The following is a 22147-nucleotide window of genomic DNA, read 5'->3' as shown; positions in this document are numbered from 1 at the left end:
ACATTATCATGTTTTTAAAAATTTGCACAGAGGGTTCCTACTTTCGTGATGTTTATTTCAAAAAGTCAAATGTATTGAATATAGAGACTATCAGGCCCTTCTGGCATACTCCAGCCATAACTCTGGCGTAAGCTGACATCCACCCATGCAGATTTGATTAATAAGGCATAGTTCCCACTTACATCTTCCAATTAATATCTTCAAGACTCCTTCTTGCAATGCACAGTACATCTGGGGTAGTGTTTACCACCCTATTTTACTGGTTAGCCTAATGCGCAAGATGATGGGTAGAGCACACTAGAGCGAAGTACCACACAGTATTTGCATCAATCATTCTGGAGTCAGTTACATACCTACTTAGGTTAAAGATTTTATGCTGGATTTGTCTCAAGCACAAGGCAAAAAGTGGGTGGTATGTAACACCTTTGGAGCACAGGTGGCTGGTGCGTGTGCGTGTGGTGGTGGGGGGGGGGGGGGGTGGCGGGGGGCTGTTGGCAGAAATGGGGGAGCAAACAACACACTTACCGATCCCTGGTTCTTGTAAATGCTAGTCTCCAGTACCAGTTTCTCAATGTCTCTGGTCTAGTTTCCCAATTGATTTTACATGCAACAGCGGCAGTACAGCTCAGAGTAGTCAGCACATGTTAAAACCAAATTTCCTGCGACTCTGCTATCTGCTAATTGAAGTAATGATTAGAAATTGAGGAGATCCTCATGCATAGTCATTTATTAAAGCTCTTTCTACTCTGCTCAGCCAAAGTGCCTTAAATCTAACCTCAAGAATTTTAGCAATGTTCCTGTTTCCCACTTTAGCCATCCTCATTACCCAAGTGCAACTACCAACTTTTTGTGCTGTGAATTCAAAGGCACTGGGATGAGACTCCCCACACATATTTCAACCACAACTCTTAGGCAGGAGAAAAGGAGACTTTTCAGACTGCCTATTGTTACGGTCAGGTGAGAAAGGGGTCTAGGGTTTCCTCTCAGCCTTTACCTTGTCTTACCGTTTAGTTTAGAGATACAGCACTGAAACAGGCCCTTCGGCCCACCGAGTCTGTGCCGACCATCAACCACCCATTTATACTAATCCTACACTAATTCCATATTCCTACCACATCCCCACCTGTCCCTATATTTCCCTACCACCTACCTATACTAGGGGCAATTTATAATGGCCAATTTACCTACCAACCTGCTAACCACTGCGCCGCCCTAACAGGGTTTAATTTTAAACACACCATTTTTTTTAAGCTCCCCCTTAATGAATCCTTGTTCACTAACTTCCAATTATAAGGCAAAGAAATTAGCCAAACAGATTTTCTTAGGTTTAAAGAAAAAAGGTTGAACTTTATTAAACTTAAACTCTAATTCGGTTAATGCTACGGATATGCGACGCGCCCACGCTAGCAAGCATACGCGATACACACATGCAGATAGAGACAGAAAAGAGAAGAAATAAAGTGAGGCAATATCTGAAGATGGTTTTGGTTACCGTTCTTTGAGCTCGCTGTAAAGTCCTTGATTGTAGGTAGGTCTCGCTTTTCATTGGGGCCCAGTATTCTTCTTAAACCTTGTTCGATGTAGGTGACTTTTCTCTCCAAGTTCATGTGTCCTGAGGTTTGTGAGAAAGAGATGGGAGCAGACAGGAGAGGTCTTCTCACTCCAGGAACAAACAGTCTTTCTTCAGTTCAAAAACTCTGTGGCTAGTTCAAAAATCTCTGGACCAGCCAGTTAGTCATGTGACCAGCTGGTTTAACTAGTCCTGGCTTTTGTTTATTTTTCATTTATTTTTTTTATTTAGAAATACAGCACTGAAACAGGCCCTTCGGCCCACCATGTCTGTGCCGACCAACAACCACCCATTTATACTAATCCTACATTAATCCCATATTCTCTACCACATCCCCACCATTCTCCTACCACCTACCTACACTAGGGGCAATTTACAATGGGCAATTTACCTATCAACCTGCAAGTCTTTGGAGGTGGGAGGAAACCGGAGCACCTGGCGAAAACCCACGCAGACACAGGGAGAACTTGCAAACTCCGCACAGGCAGTACCCGGAATCGAACCCGGGTCCCTGGAGCTGCGAGGCTGCGGTGCTAACCACTGCGCCACTGTGCCGCCCATCTTGATCGCATCATCTTAGCAGTCTCTGGAATGCTCTTCTTTACACCTTCAACATCCGGTGATCAAAATCCATTGTGGGTTGAATGTGTCAGAGAATGGTCCATTTGTCTCCACAAGCACTATCTGTTAGTATGCAAATATTTTTCAGCTCAGTGTCTGGCAGCCCTTGTAACAGGCTTCCCAGCAAGTTTAAAATCAATGTTCAGATGACAAAATTAATATGCCTCATTCTTGGCAGGTGGGGGCCAGCATGACACTATCTAGGCTGGAGCTGAACCAACTGCTGGAGGTCAAAGGATATTATTCCAATCAGTTGAATTACCTAGTTTCCAGAAACATTTATTAGAAAAGTCACAGATTATAAGCAAGTGAGGTGGGGGTGGGGCAAGAGATAACAAAGGAGAAGGTGCAGATTGGACCAGGCCACATAGCTGACCAAAAGGTCACGAAGCAAAGGCAAACAATATGTTAATGGTGTGTTGAAAGACAAAGCATTAGTACAGATTAGGTGTAAATACACTGATTATTGAACAGCAGCAAGTGCAAACCTGAAAAAAAGTGGGTAAGCAAACTGAACAAACTAAGATGAAATGAAATAAATGCAAAAAAAAAGGATTGTAAAAAATGTAAAAAAGGATGTAAAAAAAAAAAAGAGAAAGAAAAGAAAAAAGGAAGAAAAACTAACTAAAAATGAAAGTAAAATGGGGGGCTGTCATGCTCTGAAATTATTGAACTCAATGTTCAGTCCGGCAGGCTGAAGTGTGCCTAATCGGTAGATGAGATGCTGTTCCTCGAGCTTGTGTTGATGTTCACTGGAACACTGCAGCAATCCCAGGACAGAGATGTGAGCATGAGTCCGCTCAGTCCGCAAGCAGGACCCTGAGCTTCCGGTTGCTTGCCATTTCAACACTCCCCCCTGCTCTCATGCTCACATCTCTGTCCTGGGATTGCTGCAGTGTTCCAGTGAACATCAACACAAGCTCGAGGAACAGCATCTCATCTACCGATTAGGCACACTACAGCCTGCCGGACTGAACATTGAGTTCAATAATTTCAGAGCATGACAGCCCCCCATTTTACTTTCATTTTTAGTTAGTTTTTCTTCCTTTTTTCTTTTCTTTCTCTTTTTTTTTTAACATCCTTTTTTACATTTTTTACAATCCTTTTTTTTTTGCATTTACTTCATTTCATCTTAGTTTGTTCAGTTTGCTTACCCACTGTTTTTTTCAGGTTTGCACTTGCTGCTGTTCAATAATCAGTGTATTTACACCTAATCTGTACTAATGCTTTGTCTTTCAACACACCATTAACATATTGTTTGCCTTTGCTTCGTGACCTTTTGGTCAGCTATGTGGCCTGGTCCAATCTGCACCTTCTCCTTTGTTATCTCTTGCCCCACCCCCACCTCACTTGCTTATAATCTGTGACTTTTCTAATATTTGTCAGTTCCGAAGAAGGGTCACTGACCCGAAACGTTAACTCTGCTTCTCTTTCCACAGATGCTGCCAGACCTGCTGAGTGATTCCAGCATTTCTTGTTTTTGTTTCAGATTTCCAGCATCTGCAGTATTTTGCTTTTATTCCAGAAACATTTGTTGTTTTTGGCAAAAGATGTGCAACACTACAACAATTCAATTTGTATACAGGAACTAAGCACATTTCCTGGAGGGTAGATTATTATTGTGGAATACAACATGTTGCACATAAAATTGTTTGAGTGGTTCAGAGAATAAAAGGGGACACCATACCTGGTCTAGGACTATGAAATAAATAAAGGGGACAAAGTAGTAAGATCTAGAATGTTCTAAATGTTGCAATCCAATATAGCCCACAGTGCATTTGCTTTAAAAAAAAATGCTGATGGGAGAAGTAGTCAAACTTGTGTCCGTCACTGTCAAGACAATTTCAATTTTAGCATTGTGATAATTCATAACCTAATTCATAGTTTAGATACAACAAACATAAAAACACAGGTACCCAAATTAGGAATGCTCATGAGCCTCCCCACCAAAGAAAGTAACTTTACTTAATTTAAGATACAATCCGAACATTGAACAGATCATACAGTAATGAACATGGCATAATGTCTAAAAATGCTGCATATAGTCTTGATGATATTTTTTCCTATTGACCACATCCATACTAAACAGCATTAAAATGTTTTCCGGATACCATTACTCATCAAGCTGCATGCTCCATATGAAGTTTCACACTCGTGCAAAAGGGATATATTCATATAAAAATTCCAAATTAACATTTATGAGCTTGTTTCATGACTGCTACCACCCTTTCAGTTTCCCCAAGTGTCTAAGAAATTCTTTAAACAGTTAACCACCCACAATGATGCCATTTGTTCCAGAGTCAAATATTTAGAATGTCACACTCACTATGTCAATTGATTAAAAACACTGAATAGCTTCATGAAGCAACACAGTTAAATAGACCAGGCAATTTACTGACCCAAATATTCCTGTAACCAGTCAATGAATGGCACCTGCCATTAGTTAGACTCGCCCTTGTCTATTTAATCTCCATAATATTTCACAATTGCAAACTGGAAATGGCTTATCACCCTTCACAGGGCATCTGGGATCTGGGAGAACAACTGTGTGTTTCCGTAACTAATTCAATTGAAGCATTGTGAAATTAACAGTGCACGTTCTGAACAAGGAAATTAGAGTGGGTGAATTCAATGTCAAATCAGGTACAGAAAGAAAGTGTACAAAAATTGAATTGAGAGAAAGAAAAAGTTACAAGAAATTTAAATTTTAAAAATCTCCAACAATTAAAACCTGAAAGAATGGGACTCCACATTTGTAATAGTTAATTTTCAGTGCCAGAAGTTGACTGGCAGTAATTAACACTTATCACAACATAAAAGGGCCATTTAGACATGAACTGACAACTTGCTGTTATGACTTTACTCCATATCTACAGTCCAGATAGAGGAACTTGACGCTAAATACATAAATACATTTGAGTGAAGTCTTAACAGCAGTTAGCCTCGCCCTTATTTTGACAATTTTTGTTCTATAAAGTTGCTGCTCAAATTTAAATCCCATCAAAAAAGGTCAGAAAATGAAAGCAAATTGTAAATTGGTTTCAGATGTTCCATCCAGGCCACTGTCTGACCGACTGCATATCGATTATATAATTATAAGTTTGTCATTAGTTAAGACAACTTAAGAGAAATTATATCAGCTTTTGTCCAATATCTTACACAGCAGCTTTATGATCAGCTTCACTTAGATGATAGCACTCTTGCTTTTTGGGGAGAAGGTAGTCTTCAAGTTAAACTAGAACATTAGCACAAATTAAGCTGGAACTAAATGTCATACCTAACTGCTAAAGTGTACATTAAAATGCTATATTGGGAAAATTATAGGTTTGGTCTTCTGGAAGTGTGGAAGCAAATAAGCTGCAAGTCCTTCTCCAAACCAATTTACTTTGATACATAAAAAGTTTGTTCTGTACTTATCTATGTAGGAATGACAAACTGATAGATCAATGCAGCAAGTAGGCAATGGTGTTAAACAGGCACAATGAAAGAGGTGAACACCAAGTCCTTTAGTCAGTTCAGTTCCTGGTACAGGCAACATTATGTGGCAGATCTTCCAAGTCTTCTCTCAGCAAAGGCAATGCACTCACGATTTACAGATGCGCACGAGCAGCAGGCAAAGCCTTAAAGATTTACCATGTATGTAAATATTTTGTCAGGCTCCTGGCTTCACTGAACATGGAACTTTTCAAAACAAGCAAACATCTTGCAATTAACATTTGTATACAAAATTTCACATTAATGGTGATATAGATGGCCACAATAAAATATTTAAGCCAATTGTTTTAAAATATAACTTTTTTTTTTATAACAAAAGCCTCGAGATTGTTGCCACAGCTCCTTTAGTACAAAATTTCTATTCTGTACATTTAATAGATTCAACAAATCTTCACAAAGCATAGATAAGCAAAATTATTTGCTCAGTAGACTATTTGCAACATTAAGATAATGTAAACCCAGAACTGGTAACAGGTAATAGTCAGTGCTTAGCAGAAGACCTTCTTACAATTTTATATCTAAGAACCACTCCAAAAAGTACTGTGTTAACAATTTAACAACTTTTTGAAACCTTCAGCAATATCACAGAGATATAAACACACTTGCTGCAGGTCGCTTGAAGTCATTTGGTGCGGTCATGAAACATTCATTCTATATGTTTCACAATTATCCCAACATTAACCATCATACTGCTCATCCTGTTCTAATTTTTGGAATAATGTCTTACTCCGCAACTGTGACTCCCTTTCTCCATCTTTCCATATAATGATCAGGTGGTCTGTAGAACAGGTTACCATTCCATGATCTTTAAAATATAGGAACATCTGAGAATTAACAAAAAAAAACATCAGTTAAGAAGCTGTCGATCAACTTGCTTAGAGATGGTTAAAAGCAAGTACATTCTTGCATCAATTGGTCAAAGTGATTAGAATTAATTTTAAAGGTACTTTTTAGGAAGGAAATCTGTGTCACAATACTGGTCAGGTATTTATTTTCACTTTAGAACAAACACCTATTTCACATTTTACTGGAATGCACTTCAGAATTACTGAAAGTTAGTGGAAAATACTGTACGTAAATGGTTGAAAAGATGGAATGAATGCAATTGGCTGGCTGTACTGGTCATCACAATAGAGGAGTTCAAGCAAGACGTTTGTTGTGAATGCTTACTACTCATGGAGATGAAGGAAATAATAGCATAACTAGTAATTAGGACTGACTGTTTATGGATATAGATTAGTGAATTTACAGGCTCATAAATGACAAGTTCATAAGACAACAATGGACAGGTTTTAGGCACAGAAAGAGGAACATGAGGATCATTTGGAAGAGATGAAAAAAGAACTCATGAAGGAAGTAAAAGGTCAACAGGTATTCAGAGATAGTATGGAGTAAGTTAACATGCGGGAGACAGACTGAGCAGAAAAGCTTCACAGGAAATAATGCAATGGACATATGGATCTGGATAACAATGGGGATATGCATAGGAAAAGGAAGAGCAATCCAAGCAGCATTGTGGGGCAAGGATAATATGCTATAGAAAAAAGATTCAATAGAGGTATTTGTAGATCGTTTCTTTTGTGGCCATCATACCAAGTAAGGTAGTAGTTGGTTCTTTAGGTGCCAACATTGTGCAGATGAGAGATTGGCTAGATATATGGTGAAAAAAAAAACAGGCGGGTAGCCTGTGGTGGTCATTCATGCAACTGTGGCCTAACCAGCATCGTATAAAAAGTACAAATTCAACATACTGTTTTACCATTTAAGGTATATACCCACACAATGCTCTTCACCCAGCCATTAGCAATATGTACAACTTCACAGCACGCTGTATTGTACTGCAACTTCAATCTACCTGTACAACCTGCTAATCAATGCCTCCTGCTATTACTCATTCTTTTTCAGAGGTTTCTGTTTAACTTAATTTGACATTGTTTCTCTAGTATTTTAATCCAAATTATTTTATATACCTAATGCCTAAAATCCTGGCAGTTATGCCAGTGCTGACCCTATCTGAGACTGGCAGGTCAGTGGGAAGATGGGTACAAACAGTCTAATATTCATTCCTTCCCTTTTAGAAACAATTATGGATTCTGCTTCAACCATTGTTTTCTGTAGGGTTATTCACATCCTAACAACTCTCTATATAAAAAAAATTCTAACCTCGCCATTTGTTCTTTTGATTATCTAAAATCTATGGCCTCTAGTTACTAGTCAATAACCAGTGGAAGTGACGTTTTTCCTACTTAACTTCTAGTTGGTACAGGTCGCAGGTTTGGATGGTGCTGTCGTAGGAGGCTTGGCGAGTTGTTGTAGTGCATCCTGTGGAAGGTACACACTGCTGCCACTATGTGCCAGTGGTAGAGGGAATGAATGTTTCAGGTGGTGGATTGGGTGCTGATCAAGCAGACTGCTTTGTCCTGGATGAGCTGCACTCATCCAGGCAAGTGGAGTGTATTCCATCACACTCCTGACTTGTGCCTTGTAGACAGGCATTGGGGAGTGAGATGGTGAGTCACTCGCCTCAGAATTCCCAGCCCCTGACCTGCTCTTGTAGCCACAGCATCTATATGGCTGGCCCAGTTAAACTTCAGGTCAACGGTAACCCCCAAGATGTTGATAGTGGGGGATTTAGCAATAGTAATACCGCTGAATGTCAAGGGGACACAGTTAGAATCTCTCTTGCTGGAAATGGACATTGCCTGACACTTGTGTAGTACCAACGTGACTTACCACTTATCAGCCCAAACCTGAATGTTGGCCAGGTCTTGCTCCATGCGGATGCAGACTGCTTCAGGATCTGAGGAGTTGCGAGTGGTACTAAACACTGTGCAATCATCAGCGAACATCCTTATTCCTAACCTTATGATGGAGAGAAGGTCATTGATGAAGCAGCTGAAGATAGTTGGATCCAGGACACTACTCTGAAGAACTCCTGCAGCGATGTCTTGGGGCTGAGACTGACCTCCAACAACCATGGCCATTTTCTTTTCTGCTAAGTATGACTCCAACCAGTGGAGAGTTTTCCCCCCTGACACCCACTGACTTCAATTTTGCTAGGAATCCTTGATGCCACACTTAGTCAAATCTTGTCTTGATGTCAAGGGCAGTCACTCTCACCTCACTGTTGAAATTCAGCTCTTTTGCCCATGTTTGGACCAAGGCTGTAATTACGTCACTCCACTGCCACAGAGAGCATCTTTGTCTTTCAGGTGGGTGAAGCCAAGTACTGGCAAACCACTTCTCCCAGGTCCAGCACACTTCAGTCAATATTACCAGCTTCTTCAACTGAGCGAGGCGAGGGCAACATAGATGTGTCCTCAACCTACCAAAGGTCAGCTTGTTTTGCCCCTCAATCTGCCCTGCACATTTAAGTCACCTCAAAAAAAATCCCTTAAACTTTCTGTTCATTGATCAGTGAGTACAGCATCATTGGAACTCAAGTCTACCTGCCCAATTTCATGCTGTGTACACAATCTCTGCAAGGGGCCACTCCCCAACTTCAATACCAGAGAATCAGCCTTCATGTCTCATTTCTGGAATATAAATTAAACCAAACACTCTAATGCAGCTTTCTAGATCACTACAGCTGTCACCCTTCTCCACCCACCCCTGTCCTGATGGGCAACAAACTGAAACATTGAAAAACTCACTTGCAAGGTATTACAGGCAATAATTTATACTGTAGAAAAAGTGCTCGCATTGCAAGATTACTCACCCGCACTGCACCCGAATGACCAACCAAATCACCAGTTAACTCCAGAGTCTTAAACATAGAACATTCCAACTTGCGTTTTGCCATTTGGTTGTGCTGCTTGTTTGGCCTGCCAATTCCCCACATGCTAAAAAGCCCTAAAAACAAATACAATATAAATAAGCTCTTAACATTGTACTAAATAACTAACTGTGAATAAATGTGTCAAAAGTGATGACTATCCCTTCAAACAGAGCCAGATAACACAGTAATGTCTAACGCTAGTGTAGAGGATTAGTCAGAAACAAATTGTAACTCAAAGATTGGCAGGAAGAAAGGCTTCACCTGATGGGTATTTAAAAAGAAATGGCAGTGTAATTTTGGTTTATCTGATATCATGGAATCTATCTATATAGTTCATCAACTCACTTTACCAGGGTGACAGTCTGCCAACAGATATAGTGTTAAAGTTGCAACTTACATGGCTATTTAGGAATTCAGTTATCATCAAAATGTCAGGCAAGCCCCCAACTAGCCAAGAATGAGGAAAATAAATTTCACCACATGAACATTTATTTTAAACTGATGAAGAAAGAACTTACTTTAAAAAAAACAACCAGAGGCTTTGGCTGGAGAGAGACATTAGCATATCAACAGACAAGTACTTCAAAAGAACAAAGGAGCTATTCCCTGCTCCAATTAAATCCACAATGGACTTTTGATTACCAGACATTGAACGTTGGCCTGGTCAGTGATACTCGCATCCCATGAAAGAATAAAAAAGATTGCAGATGCAATAACTGGTTTGTACTGAGTTTGCTTTATTTGAACTGTTGCGGTGTTAAAATTGGACTCAATGCCCTTGGTCTAAGAAGTTTTTTTTTTAAAGTCAGGATTCCCCGGATGCCTATCCCGGGCTCCTACTGGAAAACAAGCATGTGTTGGCATTTGACGGAACAGAGTCAGAGTCAGCTGTGGTATCTGCCCAAGCAGATTCAATTAGTAAATCTGGAATTTAAAAATTAGTCTATTGGAGACCATTGTCGATTGTTGTAAAAACCCATCTGGTTCACTAATGGTGGTGGACAATTAAACAGGAGGCAGTGCCTCCACAAATATTCCCATCCTCAACAATGAGGGAGCCCAGCACATCAGTGCAAAAGACAAAGTTGAAGCATTTGCATCCATCTTCAGCCAGAAGTGCCGAGTGGATAATCCATCTCAGCCTGCTCCAGAGGTCCCCAGCATCACAGATGCCAGTCTTCAGCCAATTCGATTCACTCTGCGTGATATCAAGAAACGGCTGAAGGTACAGATACTGCAAAGGCTATGGGCCCTGTAGACTGACGACTTGTGCTCCAGAACTAGCCATGCCCTAGCCAAACAGATCCAGTACAGCTACAACACTCGCATCTACCCAGCAACGTGGAACATTGCCCAAGTATGTCCTGTACACAAAAAGCAGGACAAATTCGACCCAGGCAATTACCACCCCATCAGTCTACTCTCGATCATCAAAGTGATGGAAGGGGTTGTCGACTTGTTCAGCAATAACCTGCTCACTGACACTCAGTTTGGGTTCTGCCAGGGCCACTCAGCTCGTGACCACATTACAGCCTTGGCCCAAACATGGACAAAAGAGCTGAACACCAGAGGTGAGGTGAAAGTGACAGCCCTTGACATCAAGGCAGCATTTGACAGAGTATGGCATCAAGGAGCCCTAGCAAAACTGGAGTCAATGGGAATCAGGGGGAAAAGGCTCTCCTGGTTGGAGTCATACCTACACAAAGGAAGATGGTTGTGGTTATTGGAGGTCAATCATCTCAGTCACAGGACATCACTGCAGGACTTCCTCAGCGTAGCGTCCTAGGTCCAAACATCTTCAGCTGCTTCATCAATGACCTTCCCTCCATCATAACGTCAGAGGTGGGCATGTTTGCTGATGATTGCACAATGTTCAGCACTATTCCAGACTCCTCAGATACTGAAGCAGCCTGTATGCAGCAAGACCTGGACAACATCCAGGCTTGGGCTGGTAAGTGGCAAGGAATATTCGTGTCACACAAGTGCCAGGCAGCAGTGCGTATCATCTACAAGATGCACTGCAGCAACTCACCAAGGCTCCTTCGACAGCACCTTCAAAACCCGCGACCTCTTCCATCTAGAAGTCCAAGGGCAGCAGATGCATGGGGACACCACCACGTGCAAGTTCCCCTCCAAGCCACACAACATTCTGACTTGGAACTATATTGCCGTTCCTTCACTGCCGCTGGGTCAAAATCATGAACTCCCTTCCTAACAGCACTGTGGGTGGACCTACACTCCAAGGACTGCAGCAGTTCAAGAAGGCAGCTCATCACCACCTTCTCAAGGCAATTAGGGATGGGCAATAAATGCTGGCCTTGCCAGTGATGCCTACATCCCATGAACAAATGAAAAAAAACAGCCAGCTGGCAATCGCTGCAGAGGGTCATAGATGAAGAATGGCTAATTTGGCAAGGTAGCAGAGGGCTGGAAGTAAACCTCAACAAGATTCAGTACCTTAAGAGGAAAGGAGAAAATTGGAAAAAAGTTGAAGATATCTAAATGGGAGGGGGCATCAAACGAATGTCCATCCACATGATTTGCGCTACATTCAAGATATGCAAACCTTAGAAAAGACGAGCAAATTGTTGAAAATAAAATCAGATAAATTTTTGTCTCACATTTTTGTAGCAATGAGGAGCCACTGGCAGATACACCTCACTTGTAGTTTTAGTTTGTGCTCTTTATCATTTATACTGCTGAGCCAAGCAACCACATAGAACAGAATTTAATGGGATTGTTTGTCCTCAAGAACCATTAAAGTGTTTTATTTTTAAAAAACACGAGACTTACCAAGTTTCCTGGATTTTAAATTTTGCGGATTGCTAAAAAAGATTGCCTTTAAAAGGAACAGCTAACTTCTTATTCATGCTGAAAAATCACACACCATGCACGTCCCCATAAAATAAAAACTCTAATTTTTGTTCCTCTCAATCTGTTGCACTAGCTTGTTCTTACAGTTCTTTACCTCAAACTTGGTGCTAGAGGTAGTTTTGTATGCTTGCTAATCCATGCTTTGCATCACTACTGGAACAGTTTCTGATGGCTGAAACACAAGTGTCAACTAAATAACTGAATTTCCATTGCAGCTTGTCAAGGATATATTTTTTTTAAAAGCATCAGCAGCAAAACACTCCATGCAAGTAATTTTGTCAAAATTCTTTACAAATGTCAACCAAATAGGTGGTAAAGTTATTTTTTTTTAAATAACAAAAGAAAACTGCAAAGGGGTATTGATAAGATGGGGGATTGGACAAAATAGTGGGAGATGGAATTCAATATCAGAAGCATGAAGTGCATTTTGGTTTAAAAAAACCATGACATCAATAATTACACAGAGTGACTGCTTTTGACATCAAGGCAGTAGTTGACTGAGTGTGGCACCAAGGAACTCTAATAAAATTGGCCAATGTGGATCGGGAGAAATCTCTTAAGTGGCTGGAGTCGTGCCTGGAGGCCAATTATCTTAGCCCCAGGACATCACAGCAGGATGTCTTCAGGGCAAAGTCTTAGGTCCAACTATCTTCAACTGCTACATCAATGATCTTTCCACCACATGGTCAGAAGTGGGGCTGTCGCTGATGATTGCACAATAGCAATTACTCAGATAATAAAACAGGATGACCTAGGCAACATCTAGGCTTGGACTGATGGGTGTCCAGCAACATTTGTGCCACACAAATCTCAGGCAATGACCATCTCCAGCAAGAGAGAACCAAAACACTTTCCTTTAGCAATCAAATTCCATAAACTTCGTCAAGGTCCCTCATCAACAACATCCTGGGCAACACCATTAACTGAACTGGACCAGCCCACACACTAGACCAGTTCAGAGTCTGGGTATTCTGCCGTGAATGCCTCGCCTCCCGATTCCCCAAAGCCATCACCAACAAGACACAAGGGTCAAAGCTACAGAACTCCCTATCCAATAGCAGTTCAAGAAGAAAACCCACCATCACTTACTTGAGGACAACTAGGAATGGGCAATAAATACCAACTTTGCCAGCTAAATTAATTCTACCCATGCATACGAGGTAAGGCTACACTAACCTGATGTGGCAGGCTCAGCTGGAGGAAGGGCCTGCAATTCCCAGAGGCGAACACTGCCATCCTCAGAGCAGGAGACCAATTGGCTGCAAAACATTTTGAAATGTAGATGATATTACTTTCAGAGTATGAGGACATCCAAAAGCTATCACTTGACAGCACAAAGAAAATTGGTTTTGTTGTTACTATTGTTACTACTGTTGATACACCATTTATTTATTTTTATTTAGAGATACAGCACTGAAACAGGCCCTTCGGCCCACCGAGTCTGTGCCGACCATCAACCACCCATTTATACTAATCCTACACTAATCCCATATTCCTACCACATCCCCACCTGTCCCTATATTCCCCTACCACCTACCTATACTAGGGGCAATTTATAATGGCCAATTTACCCATCAACCTGCAAGTCTTTGGCTGTGGGAGGAAACCGGAGCACCCGGCGAAAACCCACGCAGACACAGGGAGAACTTGCAAACTCCACACAGGCAGTACCCAGAATTGAACCCGGGTCGCTGGAGCTGTGAGGCTGCGGTGCTAACCACTAAATGTTAATTATTGCACTTTGCACAATGTCTTCTGAACTTAATTATAGCAACACGTTTAAATGAACAATGCAAAGTGTATTAAATGCTTATAACAAGAAAATGCTAATCCAAGTTTAAAACTATTCCACATAGCTTCAGTAAAGTGGCAATCTGTATTAAAACTTTTGAATTTTTACATTTTTTATTTGTGTGAAATTTAGAAATGCAAACCGAAAGAAATGCATGTCTGAAAGCACAGCAAAAGCTCAACTTTTTTTTTTAAATGGAGAGCATTTTCTGAACTGAATTTAACTATGAGTCTACAGTTCAAGTTAATATTTTCCAAAGTGTTACTGCAGAATCATTTAAAATGAACTAAAATTATCAGACTACCTTGAGAACTGTAAAGATACATTAAATATAGATAGAAACTGAAGAAAACTTGAATTTTAATATTTTATTTGTAATCATCCTCCTGCCTCTTCATGGAAACATAGAAATTTACAGCACAGAAGGAGGCCATTCGGCCCATTTTGTCCACGCTGGCCAACAAGGAGCCATCCAGCCTAATCTTGCACTTAGTAATTTCTAAGAGTTTGTTGCTTCATCTGCAATAGGTCAGTATAAAGTTAAGATCAAGTTCCATACTTGTTTGGCAGCTTTGCAACGTGCAACACACGTGAATCATGTGCAACTTGCTGATATGCGATTACTGTTTTTGTCTGAAGATTATACACGTAAATTCCAGTCCCAATGGCAGCAAAAATGTTCTACAGGGAAAGAGAGATACAAACTTATCACACACATTATTTAGTTTAGTTTAACAGCATATCCTTATAAAGGAGCTTTGAATCCCTACATTGAAGAGTTTGAAAAACTGCTTAATGATTGATCTGATGAGCTGTTTTAAGAACATAAGAAATAGGAGCAGGAGTAGGCCATTCAGCCCCTCAAGCCTGCCCCGCCATTCAATAAGATCATGGCTGATCTGTCCCAGGCCTCAACTCCTCTTGCGGGCCTGCTCCGCATAACCCTCGACTTCAAAATAAGATTTTGTAGAATAGACAAGATCAATCACCAACAAAAAAAAAATTGAGGGGGGCGAGTTGGGGGAAAGTTGAAGGTTTTCCACTTTGATATGCGATTCATTTAATTTTTTTTTTTATAAATGTTCTCCCCATTATACTTCAGTCAAGAAAGGAAAGGAGAAAAAGGTTACCTGAATTTTATGTTTCTCAACACTAGCTGAACAGCAAGTTATTTTTCATTGGTCTTGACATTAGAGCCAACATGTGCGCCTTTTTGATTTCTTTCTTCATACCATTAAATCAGAATTATATATAACCTTCAGAAATCTATTCTGAATATTAAATACATATATGTATTAGGTTTCGGGATAAATGGCATTTCCTTTTTACTTTACCTCTCTGTCTGTAGACAGATGATGGATGCAGGTTTCATGCTGGTTTGGGGTCAGCGATATCTTTATCTCAGCTGGTTTGTCGGATTGTGGAGCAGCATTCCAGAACTGGGATTCAGATGCTTGAACGGACCAGTCCAGGCTATCCCAAATTATCAACTCACCCACAAGGGATCCAGTTGCAAATGTATTATCTAAAAATGGAAACATGCAATTCACTGTGGTAAGATTCCAGTGAACCCAACAAACATAAAATAACTTGGCAACACGGTGGCCTGACTGCTCCATGTAATAATCTCAGTTGGCGCAAACAGCTCAAATAAAATCTTACATACAGAATAGTCTTCTGATAATCCATGATCTGAACAGGAATCTGACAAATCATTGGATCCGGTTACTAAAATCACCAAGAAAATAATAGAAATCAGCAGCAGCAACAACTGGAGTCTCCTCCAGTGATCAACAGGAAAATTACATCTATGAAATTTCAAAATGTATCTCCAGACTGCCATCAGAAGACACTACAAGAGTTGATCAAACCCAATTCCCTCAGTAGCACTTGATTAATTTGTATGAAATTAAGACTTTTTCCAAAGAAGGCAGCCATGTCTCTAGCCATTTAAAATAAAGACAAGTATGAAGACACTATCAAACCATTTTTCAATGGTACTAAAATCATCTTATAGGGTGAATTAGACAAGAGGCCAGAGTTAGAGGAACCAAAGTTCCAGCAGGGGAGGTGGTCACAGATATAGGGACGGGTGATCCTGAGGATGAGATTTTTAAATTTGGTGATGATAGACCACAAACCAATGTAGGTCAGTGAGGATATGTGTGATGGTTGACAAGGACTTTATAAAGGCAAGATCAGAGCAGCACAGTTCTAGAGGAGTTGAGGTTTATGGAGGATGAAACATAAGAAATAGGGGGCATTCAATAAGATCAGGGCTAATCTGCTGCCTTAACACCACCTTCCCGCATTATCCCCTTATCCCTTCATTCCCTTAGTACCCAAAAATCTCTGATCTCTGTCTTGAATATACTCAATGACTGAACATCCACAGCTCTCTGGGAAAGATGTCCAGCTCGCCAGAAGAGCACTGGAATAGTCAAATCTGTGAATGTTAAGTGCTGTAGCACCAGATGAGGTCAGGTAAGGGCAGAGGCAGTCAACATTATAGGAGGTAGACACCTGTGATCTTTGTTTTGGAGAGGATATGGGGTGAGTAGCTCAGGGTCGAATAGGATGCTGAGGTTGCAAATAGTCTGGTTTAGCCTGTGACTGTGGCCAGAAAGAGGGATGAAGCCTGTGATGAAGCTACAGAGTTTGTACCAGATGCAAAAGGCTTCAATTTGCAATGTTTATCTGGAGAAAATTGTGACTCACTCAAGACTGGATATCAGGCAAACAGTCTGGTAGAGGCAGTGAAAGGGTTGAGAGGGGTGATGGTGAGTAGAGCAGAGTTTCATCAGTGTATGCGTGTAAGCTGACTGTATGTCTGTGTTTGATGTTGCCAAGGGGTATCATGTAGATAAGGAAGGGGTCAATACAGATACTCCAGACGTAACAGCACAAGGTGGGAAGAGAAACCATTGCTGGAAATGCTCTGAATATGATAGTTAAGAGTGGAACCAAAAGGGCAATCTCGCTGAAATGGACAATGGAGGAAAGCCATTGAAAAAGAGGAAGGTGTGGTCAGTCGAGTCAAACAAGAGGACTAGGAGGAGAAGGAGGGATGATTGACAGTGGTCACAGTCACATCTGTAATATGGTTAAGCCGTTTTGGTGCTGCGTCTGGGACGGAAACCTGACTGGAGAGATTCAGACAGAGATGCAGGTAAGATAGCCACAGATTTGAGAGGTGACAGCACATTCAAGAACACAACAGAGGAAAGAGACATTGGAGTTTGGGTGGTAGTGTAAACGGATAGAGGAATCAATAATTTCCTTTTCTGAGGAGGGGTGATGACAGCAGTTTCGATAGTACCTGAGGAGACAGAACCATTTATAATAAAAAAAACTAGCATGGGGGTTAGGAATGAAATTTGGATGGCCAGCAGCTAATTCAGAATGGGGTTGGGGAACAGGAGCTGGGTCTCATGTAAAAGGTGAGCTAGGAGAGAAAATGGGAGAAAGATGGAGGTTCGGGGGTGGGGAAGGAAGGAGGCTGAAACCACACCCCCCCCCCACTCCCCCAAACTTGATGTAAACATTTTTAAAATAAGGACAATTTTCTGATACTTGGGCCAAGTTCAACTTATTCCTCTGTACACTAATTTTGAATGGCCACAACAAAAGCTAAATTAGCATAAGCTCTTAAATCGCCTTTTGAAGTTTTTTTTATTCATTCATGGGATGTGGGCATCGCTGGCTATGCCAGCATTTATTACCCATCCAGAATTGCCCTCGAGAAGCTGGTGGTGAGCCACCTTCTTGAACGGCTGCAGTATATCTGGGGTAGGTACACCCACAGCGCTCTTAGGAAGGGAGTTCCAGGATTTTGACCCAGTGACAGTGAAGGAACGGCGATATAGTTCCAAGTCAGGATAGTGTGTGGCTTGGAGGGGAACTTGCAGGTGGTGGCGTTCCCATGCATCTGCTGCCCTTGTCCTTCTAGGTGGTAAAGGTCACGGATTTGGAACGTGCTGTCTAAGGAGCCTTGGTGTATTGCTGTAGTGCATCTTGTAGATGGTACACACTGCTGCCACTGTGCGTTGGTGGTGATGGGAGTGAATGTTTGTAGAAGGGGTGCCAAACAAGCAGGCTGCTTCGTCCTGGATGGTGTCGAGCTTCTTGAGTGTTGTTGGAGCTGTACCCATCCAAGCAAGTGGAGAGTATTCCATCACACTCTTGACTTGTGCCTTGTCGATGGTGGACAGGCTTTGGGGAGTCAGGAGGGGAGTTATGCGCTGCAGGATTCCTAGCCTCTGACCTGCTCTTGTAGCCACAATATTTATATGGCTACAGCAGTTCAATTTCTGGTCAATGGTAACCCCCAGGATGTTGATAGTGTGGGATTCAGCAATCATAATGCCATTGAATGTCAAGGGGAGATGGTTAGATTCTCTCTTGTTGGAGATGGCCATTGCCTGTCACTTATGTGGTACAAATGTTACTTGCCACTTATCAGCCCAAGCCTGGATATTGTTCAGGTCTTGCTGCATTTCTAAACGGACTGCTTCAGTATCTGAGGAGTCACGAATGGTGCTGAACATTGTGCAATCATCAGCGAACATCCCCACTTCTGACCTTATGATTGAAGGAAGGTCATTATATAGCACTGTCCACGACACCTTCGATGACTTTACTGATGATCGAGTAGGCTGATGGGGCGGTAATTGGCCGGGTTGTATTTGTCCTGCTTTTTGTGTACAGGACATAACTGGGCAATTTTCCACATTGCCAGGTAGATTCCAGTGTTGTAGCTGTACTGGAACAGCTTGGTTAGCGGCGCAGCAAGTTCTGGAGCACAGGTCGACAGTACTATTGCTGGAATGTTGTCAGGGCCCATAGCCTTTGCAGTATCCAGTGCCTTCAGTCGTTTCTTGATACCACATGGAGTGAATCGAATTGGCTGAAGACTGGCATCGGTGATGCTGGGGACTTTCAGAGGAGGCAGAGTTGGATCATCCACTCGGCACTTCTGACTGAAGATTGCTGCAAATGCTTCAATCTTATTTTTTGCACTAATGTGCTGGGCTCCGCCATCATTAAGAATGGGGATATTTGTGGAGCCACCTCCTCCTGTTAGTTGTCTAACACCATTCCTGACTGGATGTGGCAGGACTGCAGAGCTTAGATCTGATTCGTTGGTTGTGGAATCACTTAGCTGTCTATCGCATACTACTTACACTGTTTGGCACGCAAGTAGTCTTGGGATTACCTAGCTTCACCAGGTTGACACCTCATTTTGAGGTATGCTGGTGCTGCTCCTGGCATGTCCTCCTGCACTCTTCATTGAGCCACGGTTGATACCCTGGCTTGATGGTAATGGTAGAGTGAGGGATATGCCAGGCCATGAGGTTACAGATTGTGGTTGAGTACAAGTCTGCTGCTGCTGATGGCTGACAGCACCTGATGAATACCCAGTTTTGAGTTGATGGTTCTGTTCGAAGTCTATCCCATTGAGCACGATGGTAGTGCCACACAACACGATGGAGGGTATCCTCAATGTGAAGATGGGACTTCATCTCTACAAGGACTGTGCAGTGCTCACTCCTACCAATACGGTCATGGACAGATGCATCTGCAGCAGGCAGACTGGTGAGGACGACGTCAAGTATATCTTTCCCTCTTGTTAGTTCTCACCATCAGCCGCAGACCCAGTCTAGCAGCGATGTCCTTTAGGACTCGGCCAGCTCGGTCAGTAATACAAACATAGAAAATAGAAGCAGGAGTAGGCCATTTGGCCCTTCAAGCCTGCTCCACCATTCATTATGATCATGGCTTATCATCCAATTCAGTAGCCTGTTCCTGCTTTCGCCCCATACCCTTTGATCCCTTTAGACCCAAGAGCTATATCTAACTCCTTTTTGAAAACATACAATGTTTTGGCCTCAACTGCTCACCACTCTCTGGGTGAAGAAATTTCTCCGCGTCTCAGTCCTGAAAGGTTTACCCCGTATCCTTAGACTATGACCCCTGGTTCTGGTCTCCCCCCCCCACACCATCGGGAACATCCTTCCTGCATCTACCCTATCGGGTCCCGCTGGAATTTTATAGGTTTCTAAGAGATCCCCCCACTGTTCTGAACTCCAGCAAATATAATCCCAACCGACTCAATCTCTCCTCATACGCCAGTCCCGCTATCCCAGGAATCAGTCTGGTAAACCTTCGCTGCACTCCCTCTTTAGCAAGAACATCCTTCCTCAGATAAGGAGACCAAAACTGCACACAATATTCCAGGCGTGGCCTCACCAAGGCCCTGTATAATTGCAGCAAGATATACCTGCTTCTGTACTTGAATCCTCTGGCTATGAAGGCCAACATACCATTTGCCTTTTTTACCGCCTGTTGCGCCTGCATGCTTACCTTCAGCGACTGGTGTACGAGAACACCCAGGTCTCGCTGCATATTCCCCTCTCTCAGTTTATAGCCGTTCAGATAATAATCTGCTTTCCTGTTTTTGCTATCAAAGTGGATAACTTCACATTTATCTACATTATACTGCATCTGCCATGCATTAGCCCACTCACTCAACTTGTCCAAATCACCCTGAAGCCTCTCCGCATCGTCCTCACAACCCACCCTCCCACCCAGTTTTGTCTCATCTGCAAATCTGGAGATATTACATTTAGTTCCCTCATCTAAATCATTAACGTGTATTGTGAATAGCTGGGGTCCTAGCACCGATCCCTGCGGTACCCCACTAGTCACTGCCTGCCATTCGGAAAAAGACCCATTTATCCCTACTCTTTGTTTCCTGACCGCCAAACAATTTTCTATCCATCGCAATACACTACCCCCAATCCCATGCGCTTTAATTTTACATGCTAATCTCTTACGTGGGACTTTGTCGAAAGCCTTCTGAAAGTCCAAATAAACCACATCCACTGGCTCCCCCTCATCAACTCTACTAGTTACATCCTCGAAGAATTCTAGTAGATTTGTCAAGCATGATTTCCCTTTCGTTAATCCATGCTGACTCTGCCCGATTTTACCACTGTTCTCTAAGCGCTCTGCTATAAAATCTTTGATAATGGACTCTAGAATTTTCCCCACTACTGACGTCAGGCTGACTGGTCTATAATTCCCTGTTTTCTCTCTACCTCCCTTTTTAAATAGTGGGGTTACATTAGCTACCCTCCAATCTGTAGGAAGTGTTCCAGAGTCTATAGAATCTTGGAAGGTGACCACCAATGCATCCACTATTTCTAGGGACACTTCCTTAAGTGCTCTGGAATGCATACCATAAGGCTCTGGGGATTTATCGGCCTTCAATTCCATCAATTTCCCCAACACCATTTCTCTACGAATACTGATTTCTTTCAGTTCCTCTCTCTCACTAAGCCCCGTGTTCCCCAACATATGAAGACAGAACCAAAGTATGCATTTAGTTGGTCAGCCATTTCTTTATTCTCCATAATAAATTCCCGTTTCTGACTGTAAGGGACCTACATTTGTCTTCACGTACCTATAGAAACTTTTACAGTCAGTTTTTAATGTTCCCTGCAAGCTTGTTCTCGTACTCTATTTTCCCCTTCTTAATCAATCCCTTGGTCCTCCTTTGCTGAATCTAAACTGCTCCCAATCCTCAGGTTTTTCCTGACAAATTTATATGCCTCTTCCTTGGATCTAATGCTATCTCTAATTTCCCTTGTAAGCCATGGTTTGGCTTCCTTTCCCGTTTTACTTTTGCGCCAGACAGGGATAAACAATTGTTGCAGTTCATCCATGCGCTCCTTAAATGCTTGCCATTGCCTATCCACCATCATCCCTTTAAGTAACATTTCCCAGACCGTCATAGCCAACTCGCGCCTCATACCTTCGTAGTTTCCTTCACTAAGATTCAAGACCCTAGTCTCAGAATCTACTACGTCACTCTCCATCTTGATGAAGAATTCTATCATATTATGGTCGCTCATCCCCAAGGGGTCTCGCACCACTAGACTGTCAATTATTCCTCTCTCATTACACAATACCCAGTCTAGGATGGCCTGTTCTCTAGTTGGTTCCTCAACGTATT

The 22147-nt window shown here is 42.0% G+C and overlaps 1 protein-coding gene across 6 annotated transcripts in view; it reads right to left on the bottom strand.

The window, feature by feature from the left end:
- Positions 1 to 4104: 4104 nt before the first annotated feature.
- Positions 4105 to 22147, bottom strand: part of wdr41 (WD repeat domain 41) — a 95413-nt gene continuing 77370 nt past the window's right edge. For all 6 annotated transcript variants that reach the window (XM_068029479.1, XM_068029485.1, XM_068029483.1 and 3 more), the window contains 5 exons: positions 15465 to 15655; positions 14690 to 14811; positions 13515 to 13597; positions 9405 to 9538; positions 4105 to 6510 (listed from right to left, as the gene is read on the bottom strand). In XM_068029479.1, coding sequence (XP_067885580.1) covers positions 6364 to 6510; positions 9405 to 9538; positions 13515 to 13597; positions 14690 to 14811; positions 15465 to 15655 — 677 coding nt within the window. In that variant the 3' untranslated portion in view covers positions 4105 to 6363. The remainder of the gene's footprint in view (positions 6511 to 9404; positions 9539 to 13514; positions 13598 to 14689; positions 14812 to 15464; positions 15656 to 22147) is intronic.

The sequence above is a fragment of the Heterodontus francisci genome, chromosome 4 (genome assembly GCF_036365525.1).
Source record: "Heterodontus francisci isolate sHetFra1 chromosome 4, sHetFra1.hap1, whole genome shotgun sequence".
NCBI classification, from domain to species: domain Eukaryota; kingdom Metazoa; phylum Chordata; class Chondrichthyes; order Heterodontiformes; family Heterodontidae; genus Heterodontus; species Heterodontus francisci.
Note: the sequence above shows the minus strand (reverse complement) of the source record. Positions and strands in the feature narration are given on the sequence as shown.